General features: G+C 43.1%; 1 protein-coding gene across 2 annotated transcripts in view; it reads right to left on the bottom strand.

The window, feature by feature from the left end:
* Window positions 1-228: 228 nt before the first annotated feature.
* LOC126995624 (potassium/sodium hyperpolarization-activated cyclic nucleotide-gated channel 2-like) overlaps window positions 229-21,630 on the bottom strand; it is a 57,598-nt gene continuing 36,196 nt past the window's right edge. For both annotated transcript variants that reach the window (XM_050855344.1, XM_050855354.1), the window contains 3 exons: window positions 6,217-6,334; window positions 4,745-5,021; window positions 229-4,509 (listed from right to left, as the gene is read on the bottom strand). In XM_050855344.1, coding sequence (XP_050711301.1) covers window positions 4,146-4,509; window positions 4,745-5,021; window positions 6,217-6,334 — 759 coding nt within the window. In that variant the 3' untranslated portion in view covers window positions 229-4,145. The remainder of the gene's footprint in view (window positions 4,510-4,744; window positions 5,022-6,216; window positions 6,335-21,630) is intronic.

Genomic DNA, 21,630 nt, shown 5'->3' with positions numbered 1-21,630 from the left:
ACCCTTATATTTCTGCATGAGCATCTAGCTGATCATTTTTCAAACTTGTTACTTGACTTTTGAACAAACTTCTTTTACTGTAAACATGAACTCTGGAAAGAACCATCAGTGAAGCAGCCCGCCATGAGCCTCACAGTTCAATAGCTTCTCCAGGACTCGAACTTTACAATCAAGGCGTCATTGTGTCAGACCCATGCACACACGCACAAGGAGGAAATGAAACCACACTTAACTAATAACCTCTGCATAATGTAAATTATTTACATAAACTAGCAATATGCTAGCACATAAGTTAGCATTAAAAAATTATAATCATATAAAAGACATAAATTACCTTGTTTAAGTATTAGGTGTAAAACGAAAGTAATGTTCATCAAACCGTCACTGGTCGGGCTAAACCCTCTGATCTATTAGATGAATAGTCACTATCAAGACAAAGGAATGAACTAATGATAAGACATTTTTGTTAATTTACATGATTGTAGCACAATTTGAACAGTTTTCTCTTGCATATGAAACATTTTTCTTGGGTAATGAAACGAATATCTAGGTTTGAACTGGAAACCTCGTCTTACTGCACATCACTGTAGTAAGAGGGAAGGAAATCAACAATAACAATGATGGGGGTAGGGGGTGAGGAGCCCTGGGGCGTGAAGGCCGGGCACAAATTGGGGGAGGGCGGCGGGGGCGGCAGCTTGTGGCGAAGGGGAGGCGCCAACCCCCGCCTAAGGATGGCTGGTGTTCTTGAAATTCAAAATAGACGTAGGTGGCAAGAAAGTACCTTACCTACGTGCAGCGTTCACCTGCCGTCAAGAACAGAGCATCCCAGAACAACGGTGGCCAAAGGAATCTACAAAATATTGACAGGAAAATTAACATAACTCTCCTTGCTATTATAATACCCTCTAATGGTTATCTTATGCAGTTGTACATTATGCAACTCTATTATGTCTGTAATAAGCTTATTACTGCTTGTAGGGAGCTAAAATAATACCTGTTGAAATATATGATTATCATAAAAATGGAAGGATAGCTTATTATACCCTAACCTTGACCAACACTTACTGTGTGAAATGATCAACAATTCAAATAAAGAATATATATAATATATATACTGCATACGCATGCTTCTCAAACAACGCGGTGGAGCATGGCGTTAACAAATTTACAGTTTTTGATATTTTATAATTTTCACCTAAAACAATGTGCAATATATTTATTTGCGGCAGAATATCCATGACAAAAAATAGGGGAAGGCTGGGTGAAGGAATTGAAACTACTGGCGCGATGGGTGGAGGAGGAAGAAAAAAAAACTTGTACGAACAGGCAACAGAAAGCATGTTGCTTAATTTCGAGGATACCCTCTTTAACGATTTAATCTCTTTGTCAGATGCCCCAGTATCCTGCAGAACGGATTACAGCACTTGCTGAAGAAGAGTATGTAAAATAATTCTCAATTCACACCTGTCGCAACAAAATATAGGTTAATGGGATTTTTTATTGAGTTGCTCATTTTCAAATTAGCTGCTTTTGCTGGTAGTTTGTTCTGATGACAGATTACTCTATATGATGTAAGAAAAAAAAATCCTGCCAATGTATGTTGAATCACCTCGCTTGAAACGACAGACCGTTATCTCTGCTGATTGGGTAAATTCGGTGTACAAACAATTTGAGAGTGATTGACGTTACCTAACTTATTCAGATCTTGAATGCCTGTCACATCATTCTCGTAGGGCGGAGGGTGAGGAAACGAAGAATGAGGAGGAGGAGGAGGAGGAGGAGGAGGAGGAGGAGGAGAAGGAGGGAAAAGAAGGCCGTGGTGGTTGCAGTGGGGTTAGGAAAGGGAAGCACTACGGGAAACTTAACATGACCATTGCAAACTAGCATGGTTGTCATGGACATTCGTACCCAAATTGGCGTTAGCATGACTGATGAGAGGCTGTGGAGAGGATGCTGAGAAGATTAAACTCTACAGCTTCAGTACTTGAGGCACTTCGACTACGTGATCACTACAATGGCAAGTGAGAGGAAACGAAAGGAGAATGGGAAAGAATCACACTGCTTTTCCTGGTGCTACGGGTTCAATGGTTTGGGGTGACGCACTCAAAGAGGGAGGAGCGGTGGGTGACCAACGGGCTACTGGCTAAGAGGACATTCACACAGAAAACATGACCTCAACAAGTTATAACCTACAAGAAGCACTTTCACAATAATGTATATCTATGGGTTCCTTTTATGAAGCACGACTGGGGTGCTCATTTACTTAATGAATTAGTCTTTCTGGTGTGGCTGCAAGAAGTGAGCTTTGGTCTAGGCTAGATAGCAATGTCAAAATTAGCACTACCTCCCTAGGGCCCCTAGTTGAGCTTATGGTTCTACATGTGGACATTAATTATTGCATATTTTACTATCCTCACTGACGAGCGAAAATAAACTCTTGAATTGGCATGACTATGATACCATGAAGATGTCTCACTGAGAATGTGTGTGAAGTATGGGAGATGACGTTGCCTGCACCACTGAACACTTGTTGCACAACTGTAGTACACAAGAAGTGTTATTACCAATATTTTCTAACAATCCCTGACTCGAGTACTTCAGTGTTATGCAATTATTGTATTTACAGTAGAAAATTTTTAATATTTACAGCATTTATCAGATATACAAAGAATAATTATTAAGAAACATAAAGGATTTTGAAAATATCTCTATGTAACATTAAAAACTATATTCAAACTTTATTATTATTATTATTATTATTATTATTATTATTATTATTATTATTATTATTATTATATTGAGGGATTAGGAATATTGGTAGGCTTTTCAGTGTACAGTATGAGCGTTGTACGAGTCACGGAGGAGCATCAGTGGTGGCGGCGGCGGGATGGCGAGATGAAGTGTTGCATCAATCACAGACGGGGCCGACAACGCCCCCTCGCAAGCAGCTTACTCCAGCGTCCGACTGTCTACTGTTCCTGACCGCCCTAGTCCTCCACGCGCATGAAGGCATGTACTCATCTGTAGCATATGCTGAGCTCTAGTTAGCATACAAATCCTTAATACAGCATACACGAGGTCTCTACACCATACAGGAGCTCAATATAGGATACATAAGCTTTATATACGTATGAGTTTCATACGGTATACATAAGTCTTATGCTCCCTACATGAGCTATATAATGCATATATGAGCTTTATATAGCATACATGAGCTTTATACAGCTAACATAAGCTCTATATAGCATAGATGAGCTCGACAGGCTCGTGAGCTCTTTTTACAGCAAAGGAGCTCAGTAAAGGCTTGAGAGCTTTATACAGCATGAAGGAGCTCAATATAGGCTTAGTGAGCTCTATATCGTGCATACAAACTCCAAACAGCATACATGGGCACCACACAGCAGGCTGCAGGGACCTTACGACTAGATTTTAATAACACTCTCTTGATATAAAACTCCAGTTTACAACAGATACACGTCGTGACCGTAATATCCAAAGCCTTTCTAACACTGTTCAAAAAATTCGATATAATGTAAAACTTTACAAAAGGTCAACATATAGCAACACATTTATCACCCCAAGTAGATATGTTGTACCCATGTCATGCCTGTCCTGCACTCGACAAGAATGCGCTTTGATTACGTAATATTATTGCTTACCTACCTTCAGCAGATGTTTGTCAGGAACATAGACTCAACCACCACCCAAAAGGCCAGATCTCCTTGGACTTTGGCACCTTCTCATAGTAACAGATAATCCTCTGAAGCAATAACAACACAACAATAGTGTCCCTCTTACTGTTAGATAGTTCAGGTGTGGCAGAAGCTTGTCGTGATTGGTTACTTGTTAGCGTGTACGCGTGTCCTCGCTATGCACCGGGAAGGGGGGTTGTCAACGCACTACTCACCAGCAGAGGTTCTCATGGATTGAGCACCTAATAAACACACTAACAATTCTTGTTTACCTACAATAATAATCACTATCATTACAAATCACAAAGATTGTTCACTATGTGCTTGGAAGTTTGAGTTTGTTTTTGTTACTTGTTGGTGCAGGTCACTTGGTCTCTCCCCGTGTTTCATGATAGTACAAAAAAGATCAGCTGTAGCGCCCACGAGCATAAGTGCATGGGCGGGGGCCGCCTGCTATTGGAACGAAGTGTCTTTATGGAAAGTATCGGACTTGTGAAAGGAAGGGCGGTTACGGTTTAGAGGGGAAGGGCTGTCTAAAGAGAGGGCGAAGTTATTCTCACTCTTTGGCCTTGGTAAGTGACCTTTGGCCAATGCTTTCCCGATGGACCCAAGGTCGAGCAGGTTGTGGTGGTGGTGTCGACCCTTGGTGCTGGAGCCGTCGTGCATCATGGACTCCTCTGAGCTGGTCCCTCCGTCACACTGCTCCGTCGACGCCACAGATGCCAAGGCGTTCACGATTGCGTTGACAGTCTTGCAGTCATTGGTTAGATCTTCTCTGTTGCTAACTATGGATGGATTCTTTCCAATCTTGTTTAACCTGTCAAGAAACGTGGTATTAGTGATATAAACTCGACACATTTTGATCAAATGACTGCAGTGGAATTGAATCTGAAACGATCAACTTCATATAACAATAAAATGTAGAAATATTCAGATCACCTAATACATAACAGCACTAGCTTGTCAATCGACAGGCGTAGCATCAAGGTCGAAAATATCAGGTTTGTCTGTGCACATGGACAAATACTGACTCAGAGCCACAGTGCCCTTACCTCTCCGCCGCGACGCTCTCCATGGTCCGCCGCATGAGTGGGTAGGAGTCGAGGACTGTGTTGAAGTGCTCTACACTCAGGCTGAACAGATTGCAGTAGGTCTCCGCCCGCACAGAGGCCGTCCGTCTTGCGTTGGTCAAAAGGCAAATCTCACCAAAGTAGGAGCCATCACTGAGGGAGGTCGCCACATCGCCGTTGGACATAACAATATCAACAATGCCCTCCTGGATGAAATACATCTTGTTCCCAATGGTGCCCTCCTTGATGATGATGTCACCTGTCCGACAGGAAGGGCAACATGAGGCAGCAGGCACGGAGGCGGAACACCACTAAAGCTAAAGACCTAAACTTTTCCCTAAGCAGCAAGTGCAGTGATCAATGTGGTCATTCTTCATGGTCATGCTTTAGGGATGTTTAAGAATGTTTAAAGCTTGAAAAGTAAGAACCACACAACCTTAAAGTCTCTTTTGTGCATGTAGCAATAATAGGTGAGAAAAAACTGTGGTAGCTGAATACAAGATTGCATGACAAGTAAAAACCAATAGATTTTTTTTAATGAAGTACATGCTAAACTGATTCTGAAGACAGTGCATGTCTAAGGACAGGTAAATAGATTGATAATATATAAGAAGATTTGAATTCTCTTGGGCTTCAATAAGCTGAATTAAAGTTAAAGGAGCAAATCATGCAAGACAACATGCTGAGAGTACTAGCAAAAAGGTAGGAAACTCAAAAGCTTCTTGAAGAGTATTACCAAGAGGCAGAGGAAGTGTGAAACACCAGGCAGAGGAATGACCAGTGCCAATGCTAAAATACCAACCTAGGTGGGTCTACCACATAAGAGGTTGCTGACGCATCTCTCCCAGGGAAGATCAAACACTGTGTCTCAGTATAAGCCACTAGATGTCAAAGCATTAAGGTGAAAGCAACTGTTATGAGTGACACACCAAGTAAACTGCCAATACAACTGTGACCGAATCTGATCAACAAAAGCACTGTGTAATGCTGAGACACTTGCATGGTAAATTAAATGGACTTTAGGTAATAAAATTCTATATACAAAAGGAAATCTTTACATGGGTAGTCATACATGTGTTCGTAGTAGTGGGCTGGTGGTGAGTTACTGGGCAAAGGCTACTGTGGTAAGTCAAAGATTTCTACACTTGCTAAGTCACCCTGGTGTCCTGGCCTACCCTGAGCACAGGAGTTAGCTGCTTCCAGACAGTGCGACAAGGATGGGGAAATACACTGACTCCATTACAAACGAGCGACCAACACGGCAGCAGGAGCTGCTGTGTGAGCCACGGGCCTACAGGAACTACGTTCTCATTGATTTATTTGCTTTAATTGTGAGTTGCTCAAGAAGGCGTGATGATAAAAGCATGTTCATTTGTGGCCCGTGGCTCTGCGCTTTCTTGTCTACGTGATGCTACACTCGCTGTCCTCGGCGTGGCTCTCGGCCACTACTCTACCTGGTTGGTACACCTCGTATCGCAGCTTGGTAACCACGTCGGTCACAAAGCGTGCATCAGCATTTGCAAAAAATGGCACGGAAGCAACTAAGGCCCTGCAGTTGAAGTTTATCACGTCCTGGGAGGTGATTGAAAACTTCAGATTAGAGACTATAGTATGTATTATTGTCTATGACTAAACTAGACTAAAATGAAGGCAAGTGATGAGTCCCGACCACACGGAAGAGATTTGCACTGTGTCTGTAGACGGGGTAAAATCACCGCTGTGTACTGGGCGCCGCCTCCCTCCTCCTCCTCTGGGCACTGCCGGTACTCTGCTCGCCTGCCGCCTGCTGCTCGTGGCCAGGAACCGCCCAGGAGACGAGGGAGGAGGCGCCCGGTCACCTGGCACTTGCGTGTGGCTGAGAGGAGCCGCGCCGCACAGTCTGGGCCGCACACAGCTTGCTGCCAAAGCTGCTTTGCACTTTATCAACTTCATTAGAAATTTGACCGTTCCCCAGTTAAAATGCAAGAATATTTGTTAATGTCCTAATATATATGAAGCATATTGCTTTCAAGTGATATGGAAAGCTGGAGCGAGTGGCGAGCCTCACGAAAGACACAACACCCCTGAACCGCCTCCGGGCATGTGTGACAATCAGGTTCACCTCCTCATACCACTATTGATTCAGTGCATAATAACACATCTAGCGGTACCTTCCGCTTCACCAAAAGCCTTGACTTGGTGCATCAATGCTGTGGTTCAAATGCCAATGAACTGTTGGCGGTCCACACACACACACATTGCCCATCGTGGCCCTTAGGCTCCAGGAGTGTTGACGCCCCAGCTTTCCCAGGGCCCCTGACCCGCCTGGCACCAAAGGCCTTCCCTCCCCCCGGCCGGGGGAGGCCAGACTGTGCAGCGGCGGGAAACTGAGACAAGTGTTCGTGCTGCTTCCTAAGGGACACCAACCTGGCAAGAAGACCTCGTATTTAAGTTTTGTGACGACCTCTGAGACGAAGCCAGGGTCAGCATTGGCAAAAAAGGGTACGGACGCCACCAATGACCGGCAGTTGTAATTGATAACGTCCTGCAGATTGTAACAAATAAGACAAGGGGTCAGGAGCCGTTGGCTGCAGGAACAGGCAACGGTATTTTTAATGAAAAAACGGAAAAAATAAAGGGAATGCTCACAATATTATATAATTGATTTTTTTTTGTCAAAAGGACGTACAACTGATAAAAGGAAAACAAATCAAGCTCATTCCTCTTTCAGGAATCACTTCCTTAAATGTAAAATTGTGACTGCAGCATTACTAGCGACTGAAAAATACAGTAGAGTATGACAAATGTTCTTCATGATCATCAAGCATTTACATAACTGCAGGGTAGTGAAAACTGTGACAGAAAACGTGAGCAACGTGAATAAAGAAAGTCATTGCGAGAAGCAAATAGTCATCAGCGAATTTGCAAGAAAGAAATGTTCGAACAAGGCCAAAGCTTCTGAGGCCGCCGACGCTGGGGATGGCGTCGGCGACCTCAGCGGTCTCTGGACGGCGGCCCGAGGGTCGAGGCCGTGACAGTGTGGAGGAAAAATAATTCTATTGAAGAAATGAATGCATACTAAATAAAATATAAGTAAACCAGCCAGTCATCTTCATGGTCTGGAATGTCAGGGAAAACAAAAATCATATTGGCGATTATATAAGACAAGTATCCCGGATGCTTGCTGAATGACAAGAGAAAACGAAAGTCTGAGCGTGAGACTGCTGGAGAGGGGCGGAGTCAAGTTGGTAGTCGGCGGGGTTAAAGGAAGGACCGACTGAACTAACTGAGAACTGCTCTCAATGCAACTGGTAACACACTTTTGAGTAAGAACTAATGAAATCAGTGATGACATCCAGGCGTTCTTTAGGCTACAGATTGCCATGGGAACGTGACTGATGCGGAATAAAAAAAAAAAAAAAAAAAAAAAAGGTGAATGAAAATACCTCCATTCTTCCCTTGACCTTAACTTGGGCTGAAGAGGAGGAGGAGGAGGAGGAGGAGGAGGAGAACGAGAAGAAAAAGAATATTAACGAAAAGGAGGAGGAGGAGGAGGAAGATGAGGATGAACATGGGGAGGAAAATAGCCAGGGGGATCGGATACGCATCACCCTTCGACTTGGTAGAGTTGAAGAGCCAATTCGGAAGTCTATGCAGCAAAAAGAAACTTGTCTTTCATATTATCTCTTTCGACTTATCGTTCTTATTTTGCTTCAAATTATAGTCCGACACAAATATGAAGTCCGTTTGGGTGATGCCCGAGCCTCTCCACAGCCCTGCCGCATCACCCCCAATCTCTCTCTCTCTCTCTCTCTCTCTCTCTCTCTCTCTCTCTCTCTCTCTCTCTCTCTCTCTTACGTCAACTATTTACTATTTGAATTTGTATTAAGTATTCTGTATTCACTATTCTGTATTTATTATTCTGTATTTTTATTATAATAAGCTTTTTATAATATTAATGAATTGTATAAATTCCATAACAAGTGACAACGTTGCTCTCCGACTCTGTCAGCGATCATGGACACCATGTCACATTCTCCCTGATTTCCACCCGCGATGGCAGCTACTTCGACTCGCTCTCGTGTGCTCCGCAGACGGGAGAAAGAACTTATAAAATTTTATAATGTGACGGAGGCGGAGGCGACGGAGGTCATTATTATTAAGGCTAGGTTTGGCAGCCCTATGGCCACTGAATTCCCTGAGCTGGCCCTACCACAGAGTTGTAACTGTGGGCTCCACGCAAACGGGGCTTCATAGCTGGCGAGGGCAACGGCAGTGGGGTTGATTAGCTCCTTTCTCCCACCCAAACGTGCGACGCATTCGTCTTCCACTTAAGTACGGTATTTTATTGAATCAGAATTCTCTGAGCCGCGGTACAGCTCCTACCAACGGTCAACTCAAGTTTGCGTGTAGGAGGCTCTGAGATATTAAATATTCTGATGCGAGGAGCGGCAGTCTCGCGAACCTACCGAAACCGAGATTAGTCTAGACTTGTTCTATGCGCGATCTTGTGCTCGAGTGGCTTACCCTCAGTCTTCCGCGGAAAGAAAATGGGCGTCCGGGAAATGAAACTCGAGGGCCTCTCTGACTCTGTATTTACTTAAAATAGAGTAACTATGGCCGCTGTATTGTGCGGGGACAGACGAGCGTGATGGTGAGATGTCGGAGCGATAGTAATAGTAATTATAATAATAATAATAATAATAATAATAATAATAATAATAATAATAATAATAATAATAATAATAATAATAATAATAATAATAATAATAATAATAATAATGATGATAATAATAACACCACCACTACTACTACTACTAATCACTACTACTACTTCTAATAATAATAATGATAATTACTACTGCTACTGCTACTATTACTACTACTAATAATAACTCTAATATAGTAATCTGGACGATTCAGGGCATATTCCTCCTACTCATCCCCCCTCTGACTCCTTTATGCCTGTTATAAAGATTCTTCAAAATGATGTTTTCTATGCCCTCTCTGGCCTCAATCCTCAGAAGGCGTATGGACCTGATGGAGTGCCTCCTATTGTCCTTAAAAACTGTGCCTCCGTGCTGTCACCCTGCCTGGTCAAACTCTTTCGCCTCTGCCTGTCAACATCTACCTTTCCTTCTTGCTGGAAGTATGCCTTCATACAGCCTGTGCCTAAGAAGGGTGACCGCTCCAATCCCTCAAACTACCGTCCTATAGCTTTACTTTCTTGTCTATCTAAAGCTTTTGAATCAATCTTTAATCGGAAGATTCAAAAGCACCTTTCCACTTCTGACCTTCTATCTGATCGCCAGTATGGGTTCCGCAAGGGGCGTTCTACTGGTGATCTCCTAGCCTTCTTAACTGACTCTTGGTCATCCTCTCTTAGCCGCTTCGGTGAAACCTTTGCTATTGCGCTGGACATATCAAAATCTTTTGATAGGGTCTGGCACAAATCTTTGCTTTCCAAACTACCCTCCTACGGTTTCTATCCTTCTCTCTGTACCTTTATCTCCAGTTTCCTTTCTAACCGTTCTATTTCTGCCGTGGTAGACGGTCACTGTTCTTCCCCTAAATCTATTAACAGTGGTGTCCCACAGGGTTCTGTCCTATCTCCCACTCTTTTTCTGTTGTTCATTGATGATCTTCTTTCCAAAACGAACTGTCCTATCCATTCCTACGCCGATGATTCTACTCTGCATTACTCAACTTCTTTTAATAGAAGACCCACCCTACAGGAACTTAACGACTCAAGGCTGGAGGCAGCAGAACGCTTAGCCTCAGACTTTACTGTTATTTCCGATTGGGGCAAGAGGAACCTGGTGTCCTTCAACGCCTCAAAAACACAGTTTCTCCATCTATCCACTCGACACAATCTTCCAAACAACTATCCCCTATTCTTTGACAACACTCAGCTATCACCTTCCTCAACACTAAACATCCTCGGTCTATCCTTAACTCAAAATCTCAACTGGAAACTTCATATCTCATCTCTTACTAAATCAGCTTCCTCGAGGCTGGGCGTTCTGTACCATCTCCGCCAGTTCTTCTCCCCTGCACAGTTGCTGTCCATATACAGGGGCCTTGTCCGACCTCGTATGGAGTATGCATCTCACGTGTGGGGGGGCTCCACTCACACAACTCTTCTGGACAGAGTGGAGGCTAAGGCTCTTCGTCTCATCAGCTCTCCTCCTCATACTGATAGTCTTCTACCTCTTAAATTCCGCCGGAATGTTGCCTCTCTTTCTATCTTCTATCGATATTTCCACGCTGACTGGTCTTCTGAACTTGCTAACTGCATGCCTCCCCCCCTCCCGCGGCCCCGCTGCACTCGACTTTCTACTCATGCTCATCCCTATACTGTCCAAACCCCTTATGCAAGAGTTAACCAGCATCTTCACTCTTTCATCCCTCACGCTGGTAAACTAAGGAACAATCTTCCTTCATCTGTATTTCCTCCTGCCTACGACTTGAACTCTTTCAAGAGGAGGGTATCAGGACACCTCTCCTCCCATATTTGATCTTGCTTTCGGCCACCTCTTTTGTTTCTTCTTTAGGAGCAGCGAGTAGCGGGCTTTTTTTATATTATTGTTTTCTTTTTTGTGTGCCCTTGAGCTGCCTCCTTTCTTGTAAAAAAAATAAAATAATCATAATCATAATGATAATAATAATAATAATAATTCTAATAATAATAATAATAATAATAATAATAATAATAATAATAATAATAATAATAATAATAATAATAATAATAATAATAATAATAATATTAATAACGATAATAATGATAATAAAAATAAAATCTAATATATTTTCATAGTTAAGACACAAGTCAGCTTTAATTACGAGTGTTCGGAACTCTCCAAGCATGTCCACCGAGTCTCCGTCTATCTTTTCCCCTCTTTAACTCCTTAAAACGTCGTAGGAGTTTGTGAATGCTCTGAATGGTTAATTTAAGCAAATTCACAAGTCCGCACAATCTTTAAGTGTGTGGCAGCGGCGGGAACATTCCACATGGAAATATTCATTCTTTCTCGACGCTGTCGGGCTGTCTTGTATCTCTCTCTCTCTCTCTCTCTCTCTCTCTCTCTCTCTCTCTCTCTCTCTCTCTCTCTCTCTCTCTCTCTCTCTCTCTCTCTCTCTCTCTCTCTCTCTCTCTCTCTCTCTCTCGCACACACACACACACACACACACACACACACGCACACACACTGATATCCGGCTACACGCATGGTTGACCGCTCAGTGCACGGAACGCTCGGGGTCAGATGTCAAATAAAATTACTTAAACATACCGACAAGCCGAACTCCACGACCTGTTCCAGAACCTCTTTGTACGTTGGCCACTTTTAGTTGGTTCCGGGTCAAATGGCTGCCAGACAGTGATTTTTTACAGATAGACGTTTGGCAGAACGGACATCGGGGCGACATCTATTGAGCCCAATGGACAATAGACCAAACGAATATTTAGTAAGTCGGATATTTGGCGTTATTTCAACATATAATGTAACTGTTTTTGCAATGTAATTACTTTTTGAAACCAGTGATAAAAATGTTACATTGCGTGATGTGAAAACCAATGATGAACAATTACCAGTGGATAAATTATATTAATTAGAATGTAAGAGCTTTGTAAAACACATTATGAAAACAATAAAAATAAATAATTTTCATGAGCATGAGTCAAACAAGATGGAGCCACTATAAACACTTGCCTGGGTTAAGATGCGTTTTAGTATCGTGCCAGTATCTCATTACCTACCTTATGAAACATCAATAGCTCTTCATATATCTTTTCTACAAACCTTCAACAATCATGGAATCAATCAATCAATTAATGGGGGCATACGCCGGGGGGTGCGTCGCCTCGCCCGCCCTACGACGCCAAGCCCGGGGGTCCTTCCGGGCGAGTCTCCTCTCCATGCATGCCCCCTTCCCAACCCGAGTACCTCCCGACTCCGTGGGCGTCCCCTTGGCCTCCTCCACTCAGGATTGTCTCTTACAGAGACAACCCGATGAGCAGGATCAGCTTCCGGAAAGCGTGCCACGTGCCCGTATAGCCGGAGTTGGCGTTGACGGACTATGCAGGTATGTCGAATCAGTCTCACGGAGTAGTCGCCGGTTTGACACAAAGTCATTCCAGCGATATCCCATGATTCTGCGTGGACACTTATTACCAAAGGCATCAATCCGCCTCTCCAAGTCCCCATTTAGTGTCCATGTCTCACAACCATAGAGTAAGACAGGGAGCACAAGGGACTTGCAGATCAGGATCTTTGTCCTTCTGCACAGGTACCGACGCCATATACTCGTGTTGAGCGAGTCCATAATACCGTGGGCCAGACCAATCCGCCGTAAGACTTCCTGGCCAGACTCACCGTTGTTATGAACTACACTACCAAGATACGTGAAACTTTCTGAGATCTCAACGTCCTCCCCACACGAATGAACAGACTGTACTGTGTCATCCAGCAGTCTCCAAACACCTGTACCTTGGTCTTAGCCCAGGAGACCTGGAGTCCCAAGGGCTTCGCCTCCTCGTGCAGTGCCTCGAGAGCCATCACCAAAACCTCCAGCGACTCCGCCAGGATTACTGCATCATCAGCAAAAACAAGGTCAGTCACCCTGGTATTGCCAATGGATGCTCCGCAATAACTCTGGCCCACAACTCTGCCCAGTACCCAGTCCATACAAGTATTGAAAAGCGATGGGGCAAGGACACAGCCCTGCCTCACTCCCGCATTCACGGGAAAGAAGCTGGACAAGCCTCCCCCACACTTCACAGCACTCTCTGTCCCAGAATACAGGCCAGTCAGCAGACCAATAGTCCTCGCAGGAATCCCACGGAGTCGCAGAAGATCCCAGAGTGCCTCATGATGAACTGAATCAAACGCCTTCTTGAGATCGACATAATCTGAAAGCATCCCATGTCGAAACTCACGTCGGCGCTCCACCAGTACGCGAAGCGCTTGGATACGGTCAGTTGTTGACTTGCCAGGCGTGGAAACGCTTTCAAAATCCAATTCAAAGACTTTTTTTTTACTCCTGAAAATAGGAGATAATGTTTACGAAAGCGCGTCGCCTCATCTGGTGCTGGCCGCGGCGACGGTGGTGCCGCCGCCGCCGCCGCAAAATAGCTCGCAGAGGGTTTTGTTAGGTTAGGTAAGGTTATATTCATGCTCCATGATAAAATTCGCGGTATTTGCTTAAAAATAACGGTTTGCTCTGGCGACGGCTGAGGCTGCGGTTCAGCCGGTGTTGCGAGAAATACCTCCTTGCAGAAATAAGTCGCATATACATGTGTGTGTGTGTGGGGGGGGGGTCAAGGGGAGGGGCGCAGCCCCCCCTGGTTAGAAGGAGGGGGTCGAGGGGGGCGCAGCCCCCCCCCCCTTAGCAGGTCGTAAAGTTCGGTTGGAGTAGTTTAAATGTGCTCCCCCACTCTAAACCCTCTGCGAGCTATTTTGCGGCTGCGGCGGCGGCACCGCATTTTGAAAGCGTTTCCATGACTGTTGAAGGTTTGTAGAAAATATATATGAAGAGATAGTGATGTTTCATAAAGTAGATAATGAAAGACTGGCACGGTACTAAAACGAATCTTTACCCTTGTCTGCACCACAACGGGCTGGGGCCGACCACCAGGCTCCACCAAAAAAACCTACTGGCGCCAAAGGCCAAGAAAAAAAAAAAAAAAAAGCTGTTCATCAAGCAAATTTTCAGTTGATTGTGGGATACTTTGTATTTTTCTTAATGACATTTCAATGTTATGTATGATAATTAATCTGGTATTTCTTCGGCTCAGTCAGTACCACTCCTGATACTGCCTGCTAAATTGTCAACTCTCAGTCGGACTGCATTTTCTTGGTTTTGAAACCAGACGGCAAGCAGTGCTCGAACCCTCTTATCTGTGGAATGCCTTTCATGTAGACGATGAAACTGGTGAACCTCAAAGTTTCTTGGTTGCTGTGAAGCAACACGGCCTGATGTTGTGCAGCGTGGAAGACGACGAGGACCACCACTTGGACACAGTATGTGGAGTACACTGAGCAGAAAACCATCGAGGCATTCCACGAACAACAAACTGCCTTGAAGGATTGAAAAGGAGGTTTGAACAGAGAATGGCAATCATCCATCGCAATAATTAGTTTTGTTTCAAAAAAAAAAAAAAAAAAAAAAAAAAAAGCCAGATGTCCATTCGACCAAATATTTATTCTGCAGACTGTCCGTACGGTCAATTGTCCATTCCGTCAAAAGGCTGTCGGCTGTTCCGTTCCGTTCCATTCGACCTAATATCCGTCGGCCATCTATCCGGCCACACTATTACAACCATTTCCTGTAAATCTCATTATATGTTGGACATTGTTGAAAATAACCATTCATTGTAAAGATCGCTATATGATGATAGGTGTTAACTATCATTCATTGTGTATGCTTTCATGCAAAGCTCGCAATGATTTTTGACCACATTATCCTTCCGCACACTTATTGTTTGAGCTTTTGAATACCAAAAGACAAAAAACATTAGTTGCTTTATTGTGTAAGTGGGGGTGGGGTGGGGGGGTATGGGGACTGCGAATGTATGATTGAGTACAAAAAGTACATTGCAACAAGTTGAGTAATTAAAATCAACAGTGGGGAGAGGGACTCTGCAAAGGCGATTCCCCGTACTTGTGTACATCGGATCGGGTCGGACACTAATCGTTCCCAACAAGGAGGACAGGAGTAGGAGGTCGCGGAAGAAGATTGGGATGGGGGAAGAAAGGAAAGGTAAACATAAATGTTTAAGACTGTAAACAATCCACTTTTTCCAGTCAGCATCTGGGTGTTGGCAGTGACTGAGAGTCTGTTCCGAGTATTCAAGGCTGTGATTATTGAAGAATAAACCTCTGTGAGCGCCAAAAATAACTGTGATGGAAACGAGTACTGGCTCGGAGAGGGAAAAGAAGTGATTTACTGGGTCGAAAACTGGGCTAATCAAGAAGGCAAGGAATCATAATTGGGAAATATGGGATACCGTCTTTTCTTAAAATGAAACAAGCCTTAATTAAGAATAACAGGACTACTATGATGAGCTGTAATGTTAATTTAGATAATATAACTGTAATTAAGAGGAATTGATTAATATATTGTAACTGATATGACAAATGTTTTATTTATGAACTAGATTCTTAAGTTAAGGGGACATAAAAATAACCATAAGTATGAAGCGAAAAGTCATACTGCATATATTGGAAACATGAAATGAAATGGAGAAGAAAATAAAAGAATAAGGCAGAACGGAAGGAAGGACGAAACAAATGAATATATGAAACTCGAGTTTTGAAACAGGACTTAAAGAAAACTCACATAAACACTGAAAATAAAGCTGTGACGAAAAAAATTATCAACGTCAAGAAACAATGAGAAGATGAAAAAAAAAAAAAAAAATCATGGCCGGGCTGAAACCAAACGAAAAAAATCACCAAAAATGAGAAGGTGAATCTGTTGATAAAAGAGAAAAGAACTAAACAGCACTGAAAACAAGTGTTACTGAAGACAAATGATGAGTTGTGTTGCGGAGGTCAGCCTTAGTACATGTCAGAGCAGCAGAGGCGCCGCAACAGTTGTGCTGAGCAGCTGATGGGCGATAATGAAAAAAAAATAAAAAAAGGACAACACACAGAAAACAATAAAGAAAGAACCATATGTTAAGATCCCTATGAGCAGAAAATATAAATTTCAAGGCAGATATATATAAATATATATAAAAGATGGCACCACCTGCATACTGTCATAAGAAAATGGCACCATAAGAGAAAGGTGTCTTAGTGGCTCATGGGAGCATGATTAAGATAAAACGTGACAGGTAAACGTAAAAGCAGATGGCACCAGTAGAAAAAGTATGGTGGACTGTTAATGATGGATGAATGAGGAGAGAAAGTATAACAACATGCAAGTCCTGTGTAGTTGTGATGATGAGGTATATGAAGTGCCTCACTACTACTACTACTACTACTACTATTACTGCTGCTGCTGCTGCTGCTGTTGCGCCATAGCAGCAACAGCAGCATTACTTGTAGTAGTGGTATATAGTAGCAGCAGTAGTTGCAGCAGCAGTAGTAGTAGTAGTAGTAGTAGTAGTAGTAGCTTAACTGGCGCCACTATAAAAATTGCCTGCGCCATAACGGGCTTGGGCCGACCACCAGGCCCCTGAAGAAAGCCTACCGGCGCTATAGGCAGAGATGTAAGAAAAAAAAGAAAAAAAAGAAAAAAAGAAAACACCAGTAGTAGTAGTAAAAGTAGTAGTAATAGGAACAGCAGCAGCAGTAGCAACAATAGCAACAGTAGTAATAGTAGTAGTAGGCTAGTTGTTGTTTTTGTCGTGGCAATTGCAAAAATGAGTTATAAGAGCATATTATTATTTTGTCAATCATATTATTACTATCATTATTGATTTTGTTATTATAAATTATTATTATTATTATTATTATTATTATTATTATTATTATTATTATTATCGTTATTATTATTACTATTGTCATTATTATTATTATTATTATTATTATTATTATTATTATTATTATTATAATTTTTTATCATCATCATCATCATTACGGTATTGAAGTAAACTGAAGCCAGAAAATATGAGCTTAGTGTGTGTGTGTGTGTGTGTGTGTGTGTGTGTGTGTGTGTGTGTGTTGCTTTAATAAAAAAAAATATTATTATGACGATAATAAGTTGTTTACTTAGTCTTCACAGCCACTAAGCTGAAACTTTACAAATTTCATACAAATAAATCAATAAAACGGAGGGTTGGAGGGAGAGGATGGGGGCTGGCTGGTCTGGCTGTGCCATCGGTAGGAGGACGGGGAGAGTATAGCGTGTCGGCGACGCCAAGGCCCCTTTCACACGGGGACATTTGGCAGTGCTGCTGAAATTAGTCCGCTTTTCTACGGGAACACTTGGCAGGGCTGCTAAAATTAGGCCACTTTCACACGGGGACACTTAGCAGATCTGGTAAAATTAGGCCGCTTTTCCACGGGGACACATGGCAGCGCTGCTAACATTAGGCCCCTTTCACACGGGGACACTTTGCAACGCTGCTAAAATTAGGCCTCTTTCAGATGGGGACACTTAGCAGAGCTTTTCAGCAGCGCTGCAGTAGTGCTACTCACGCGCGACTCAATTTTAGCAGCGCTGCTTGTCTTTCTAGAAAGTGTTGGGAGGGTGTCGAATGAGCAGCACTTTTCAGCAGCGCTACAGTTGCGCCACACACGCGCTGCTAAAAAAAGGGGCGCAGCTTCAGCTACGCATGAAAGCTCCCACTGAATGCCATGTATCGTGACGAGCAGCGCTACTTTTTGTTGTCGCCATGCACCGAGGGCGAAGCCAACCACTCAAATCCGCCTGCAGCGCTACTTTTCGTGGTCGTGACTGCGTGTGAAAGCTTTAATTTATCTCCAGTATTTACCAGAGGCAGCTCTGCTGAGTAGCGCTGGTAAGTGTCCCCATGTGAAAGGGGACCTATGGCAGGACAGTAAGTGTAAAAAATCACATTTTTTTTTATAACATTCGGACTGTTGCACCGGTAGGCTATCTTGATGAGGCCTGCTGGTCAGCCCCAGCCCGTTCGTGGTGCAGGCATGTGTTTATAGTGGCGCCATCTTGTTTGACTCATGGTGTCCCCCTGACACTCATCTTTGCTCCACTGTAGAGAGTTTCGCTAAAGTCCGAGTAGATAGGTGGTCTTCAGGACAGCATGTAGATAGTTTTAAGTCACTCGGCGATCGAAAATTGTCAGCTTGTAGCGGTGGGGCGGGACTTGAACGTCGGTCCTCCAGGACACCGCACCCGCACGCTGATCACTCAGCCACCGCCTCCCTTATTGGCTGGCGTTGACCTCACACGTTGACGATTGGCGTGACGACTATCGTTTGTGGACAGGGCATTGGTTCCTGGCGTCCGTCAAAATCCAACACACGCTGAGGATTGTCGTTAAGGTTTGGTGTTCCACTAATAAGTTTGAAGTAGACTCTCTCGGAGTTTACTGATCAGCTGTGAACAGCTCGAGCTACCATAACATGGGCACATACACAACATCCCCAGCGCCTGATCTTTTGGATTCCCGAACTTTCTTGGGTTCTTTTCTAAAGGAACCGCGAGACGTTACAATAAGGCTTTCACAAAATCAATGTTGGCAGTTTCAGTCACAGTTTTGCACAACTCAACTAGTTTTTCATAAGCAGCGTGACTTTTTTGTTTGTTTGAATATTCATCACTTCAAATTTTCTACAAGAATGGAAAGCTCCTAAACATGCCAATGAATTCTCGGATGAATTCAGGAGACATATATCTGGTGTTTGGAGACATGCTGAAATGTAAAAATAAATAAATAAATAACTGCAGACGATTGGTGTACCGCACGCCGTCCCAGCACGCAGACTAATGGCGCCTAGCCTCATGCGTCCCTACACGCAGATGACTGGTGTCAATGATGCTAGTCCTCTTCTGGGCACATGTGAAATGGGGTATATTAATCCTTACCAGGTGTCACCACCGATTACGTCTTTGGGCCCACGAAGCTTGAACTATTCTATCAATTATCGTAAATTACCTGTGTTTCTCTGGGACTTGTAACAATTACACTCCAATACAATAAGTAATTCTATTGTTTATAAAAATCTAGTTGATTATTCTCGTTGTTTCATTTATTGGTAAACGAGAAAATGAATGACCGTTACAAAGCTTTCATTAAAAATCTTTCTTGCAGAAAAGCCCTGCAAAATCAAACAGAAATGAACTTTATAAAAAAATCTATTTATATTACAATTTTTGCCGAGTACCCGTTTTGGGTGTATCAGCCTTGCCTTCGACGAAATTTATCAAAAACATAAGGGCGTTAAGGATCTCGACAGAAACCGTATCATCCATTGTTTGATCTCCGTGGGCAAAACTGGCTTCCGCTTCCAGTGTTACACTCCGCCCTCAACTCCTGGCATTAAACGTCATCATCTTTGACCTGCCCACCCTCCTGGTAGCGGTACGCGGCCCCGCAGGTTCTTGGTCCACCCCACACAATAACCGGCAGTCAGTTTAGGGCGGAGTGTAACAGCCTGAAAGCGGAAGCCAGTAACCTCACGGAGACCCAAACACCTGACAGTCCTAGTGTTGGGGTGGGGGGGTTGTCAAGTTGCTTGATGCCGTAATGTTTTTTGATAAATTTCGTCAAAGGCGAGATTGATACACCCTAAGAAGGAACTCAACAAATATTGTAAAAATATAATTTTTCAAAAAGTCCAATTCTGCTTAATTTTGCATACAAAAAATATTTTTTTTTAACGAGGAGAGCCTTGCAACGGTCATTTATTTTCTCTCGTTTACCAATAAATAAAACAAGAAGAATGAACAACTACCATTTTATTAACAATAGTATCACTTATTATATTGAATTAAGGAGGAAGTTCTTTGATTCGGGCCCAAAATATCGATTTTTTCAAACTTCGTTTGTGGAATAGTGACATGTAAACTCACCCCTTGCGAGCAGCTGCCAGACGAATAACGAACACCTGTCCACGTAATAACGCGTTTAAATGTACGCGCCCGCCCTCCTGCCACGCCCCCATTGGTCTCTCTTTCTTTTCATTGTTTTTTGACCATTTGTTTTGCTGTTTTCGTAATTTTTTGGACCATTAGTGCTGCACGATAGTTTGAGCTGTGTTTACTGCCAAAACGGCCACTCTCCGCACACAAATCATGCCAGTGCGACAGTGCGCTGTCTTCCCCTGTTGCTTTTGTTATTAGTTCATTTTGTGAGCTATTTTCTACCCATAATATGTTATTTATGTATTAGGGAGTATGTAATATGCTTATAATGTATTATATGCACCAATATATAAATAACAGGGGACCAGGAGCCTGGCTAATAAAGAGCTGAACCAGGCCAAGTAGAACCTTCCCTCACTGATGGTCATACAGATGACATGAATATGACCTGATATGACCTCAACCTCAACTACGGACTTTCCATGAAGTGCTGAGGGGGTGATGTAAGTAGAAAATTGAATTTGGTAATGTTTTGTGCCATTTTTATGGGGTAGTGAACAGTAGAACATAAAAGTGCAATTATCTCAAAACTCTTTTTGGAGCATAAAAGTAAGAATAACTCGGTAAATAATTATGCAATTTTAATTATTTTGGTTTCAAAATGTTCACGGCACTTGTATCTGTCAAATTGGGATAAATCATGCCTTATCTCCCCCAAATACATATATGCCTTAATTTTAAAAGTCGATTTTCTGAAGGAAAAAATAAGTTTTTTGGCCGCGTCATGAAAATTTTGTCTTTATTGCTACGTTTACAAAAGATCTGACGTAAGTTCTTCTGGATCTCTCCTATCAGTGGGCCAAAGGAAATTGATAATCTCTTCATAGTTTTGACGCCATTTACGTAATTCCAAAAAAACTCAAATCGCCAGACAATTATTTTTTCTCTTCAACATTTAAGCAGATGTTTTGATGAAATTTCCTTGACAAACGCAACACAAGTCCCTGCATACTGTGTTAAAAAATAATTGGCCTAGGTTAAAAACTAAGGTTAGGAGGACCGGAAATGTCATACTCGTGATCGAACTCTACAACTTCCCCCTGCTTCTTGGGCCAAAGACATAGTTGGTGGTGACACCCGCTGGCTGGAAACTCTGAATATACCCAATTATAACCAGACATAATTCCGTGAGGCGGCGTCATTCTATCTCACGACTGGCGTGAAAGATCCCACACACGGTGGGGATTGGCCTTTTGACGCCAGTCCTCATAATATCGTGACGCCAATCGCCTGCGTGTGGCCAGCTTGGCGACCGTCAGCCAGTACCCTCCACGACTGAGCGAGCTGACAAGTGACCGATCTTTTGGTACGGC

Source organism: Eriocheir sinensis, chromosome 1 (assembly GCF_024679095.1).
Source record: "Eriocheir sinensis breed Jianghai 21 chromosome 1, ASM2467909v1, whole genome shotgun sequence".
Lineage (NCBI taxonomy): Eukaryota > Metazoa > Arthropoda > Malacostraca > Decapoda > Varunidae > Eriocheir > Eriocheir sinensis.
The sequence above is the reverse complement of the archived record's forward strand: the minus strand, read 5'-3'. Positions and strand labels throughout refer to the sequence as shown.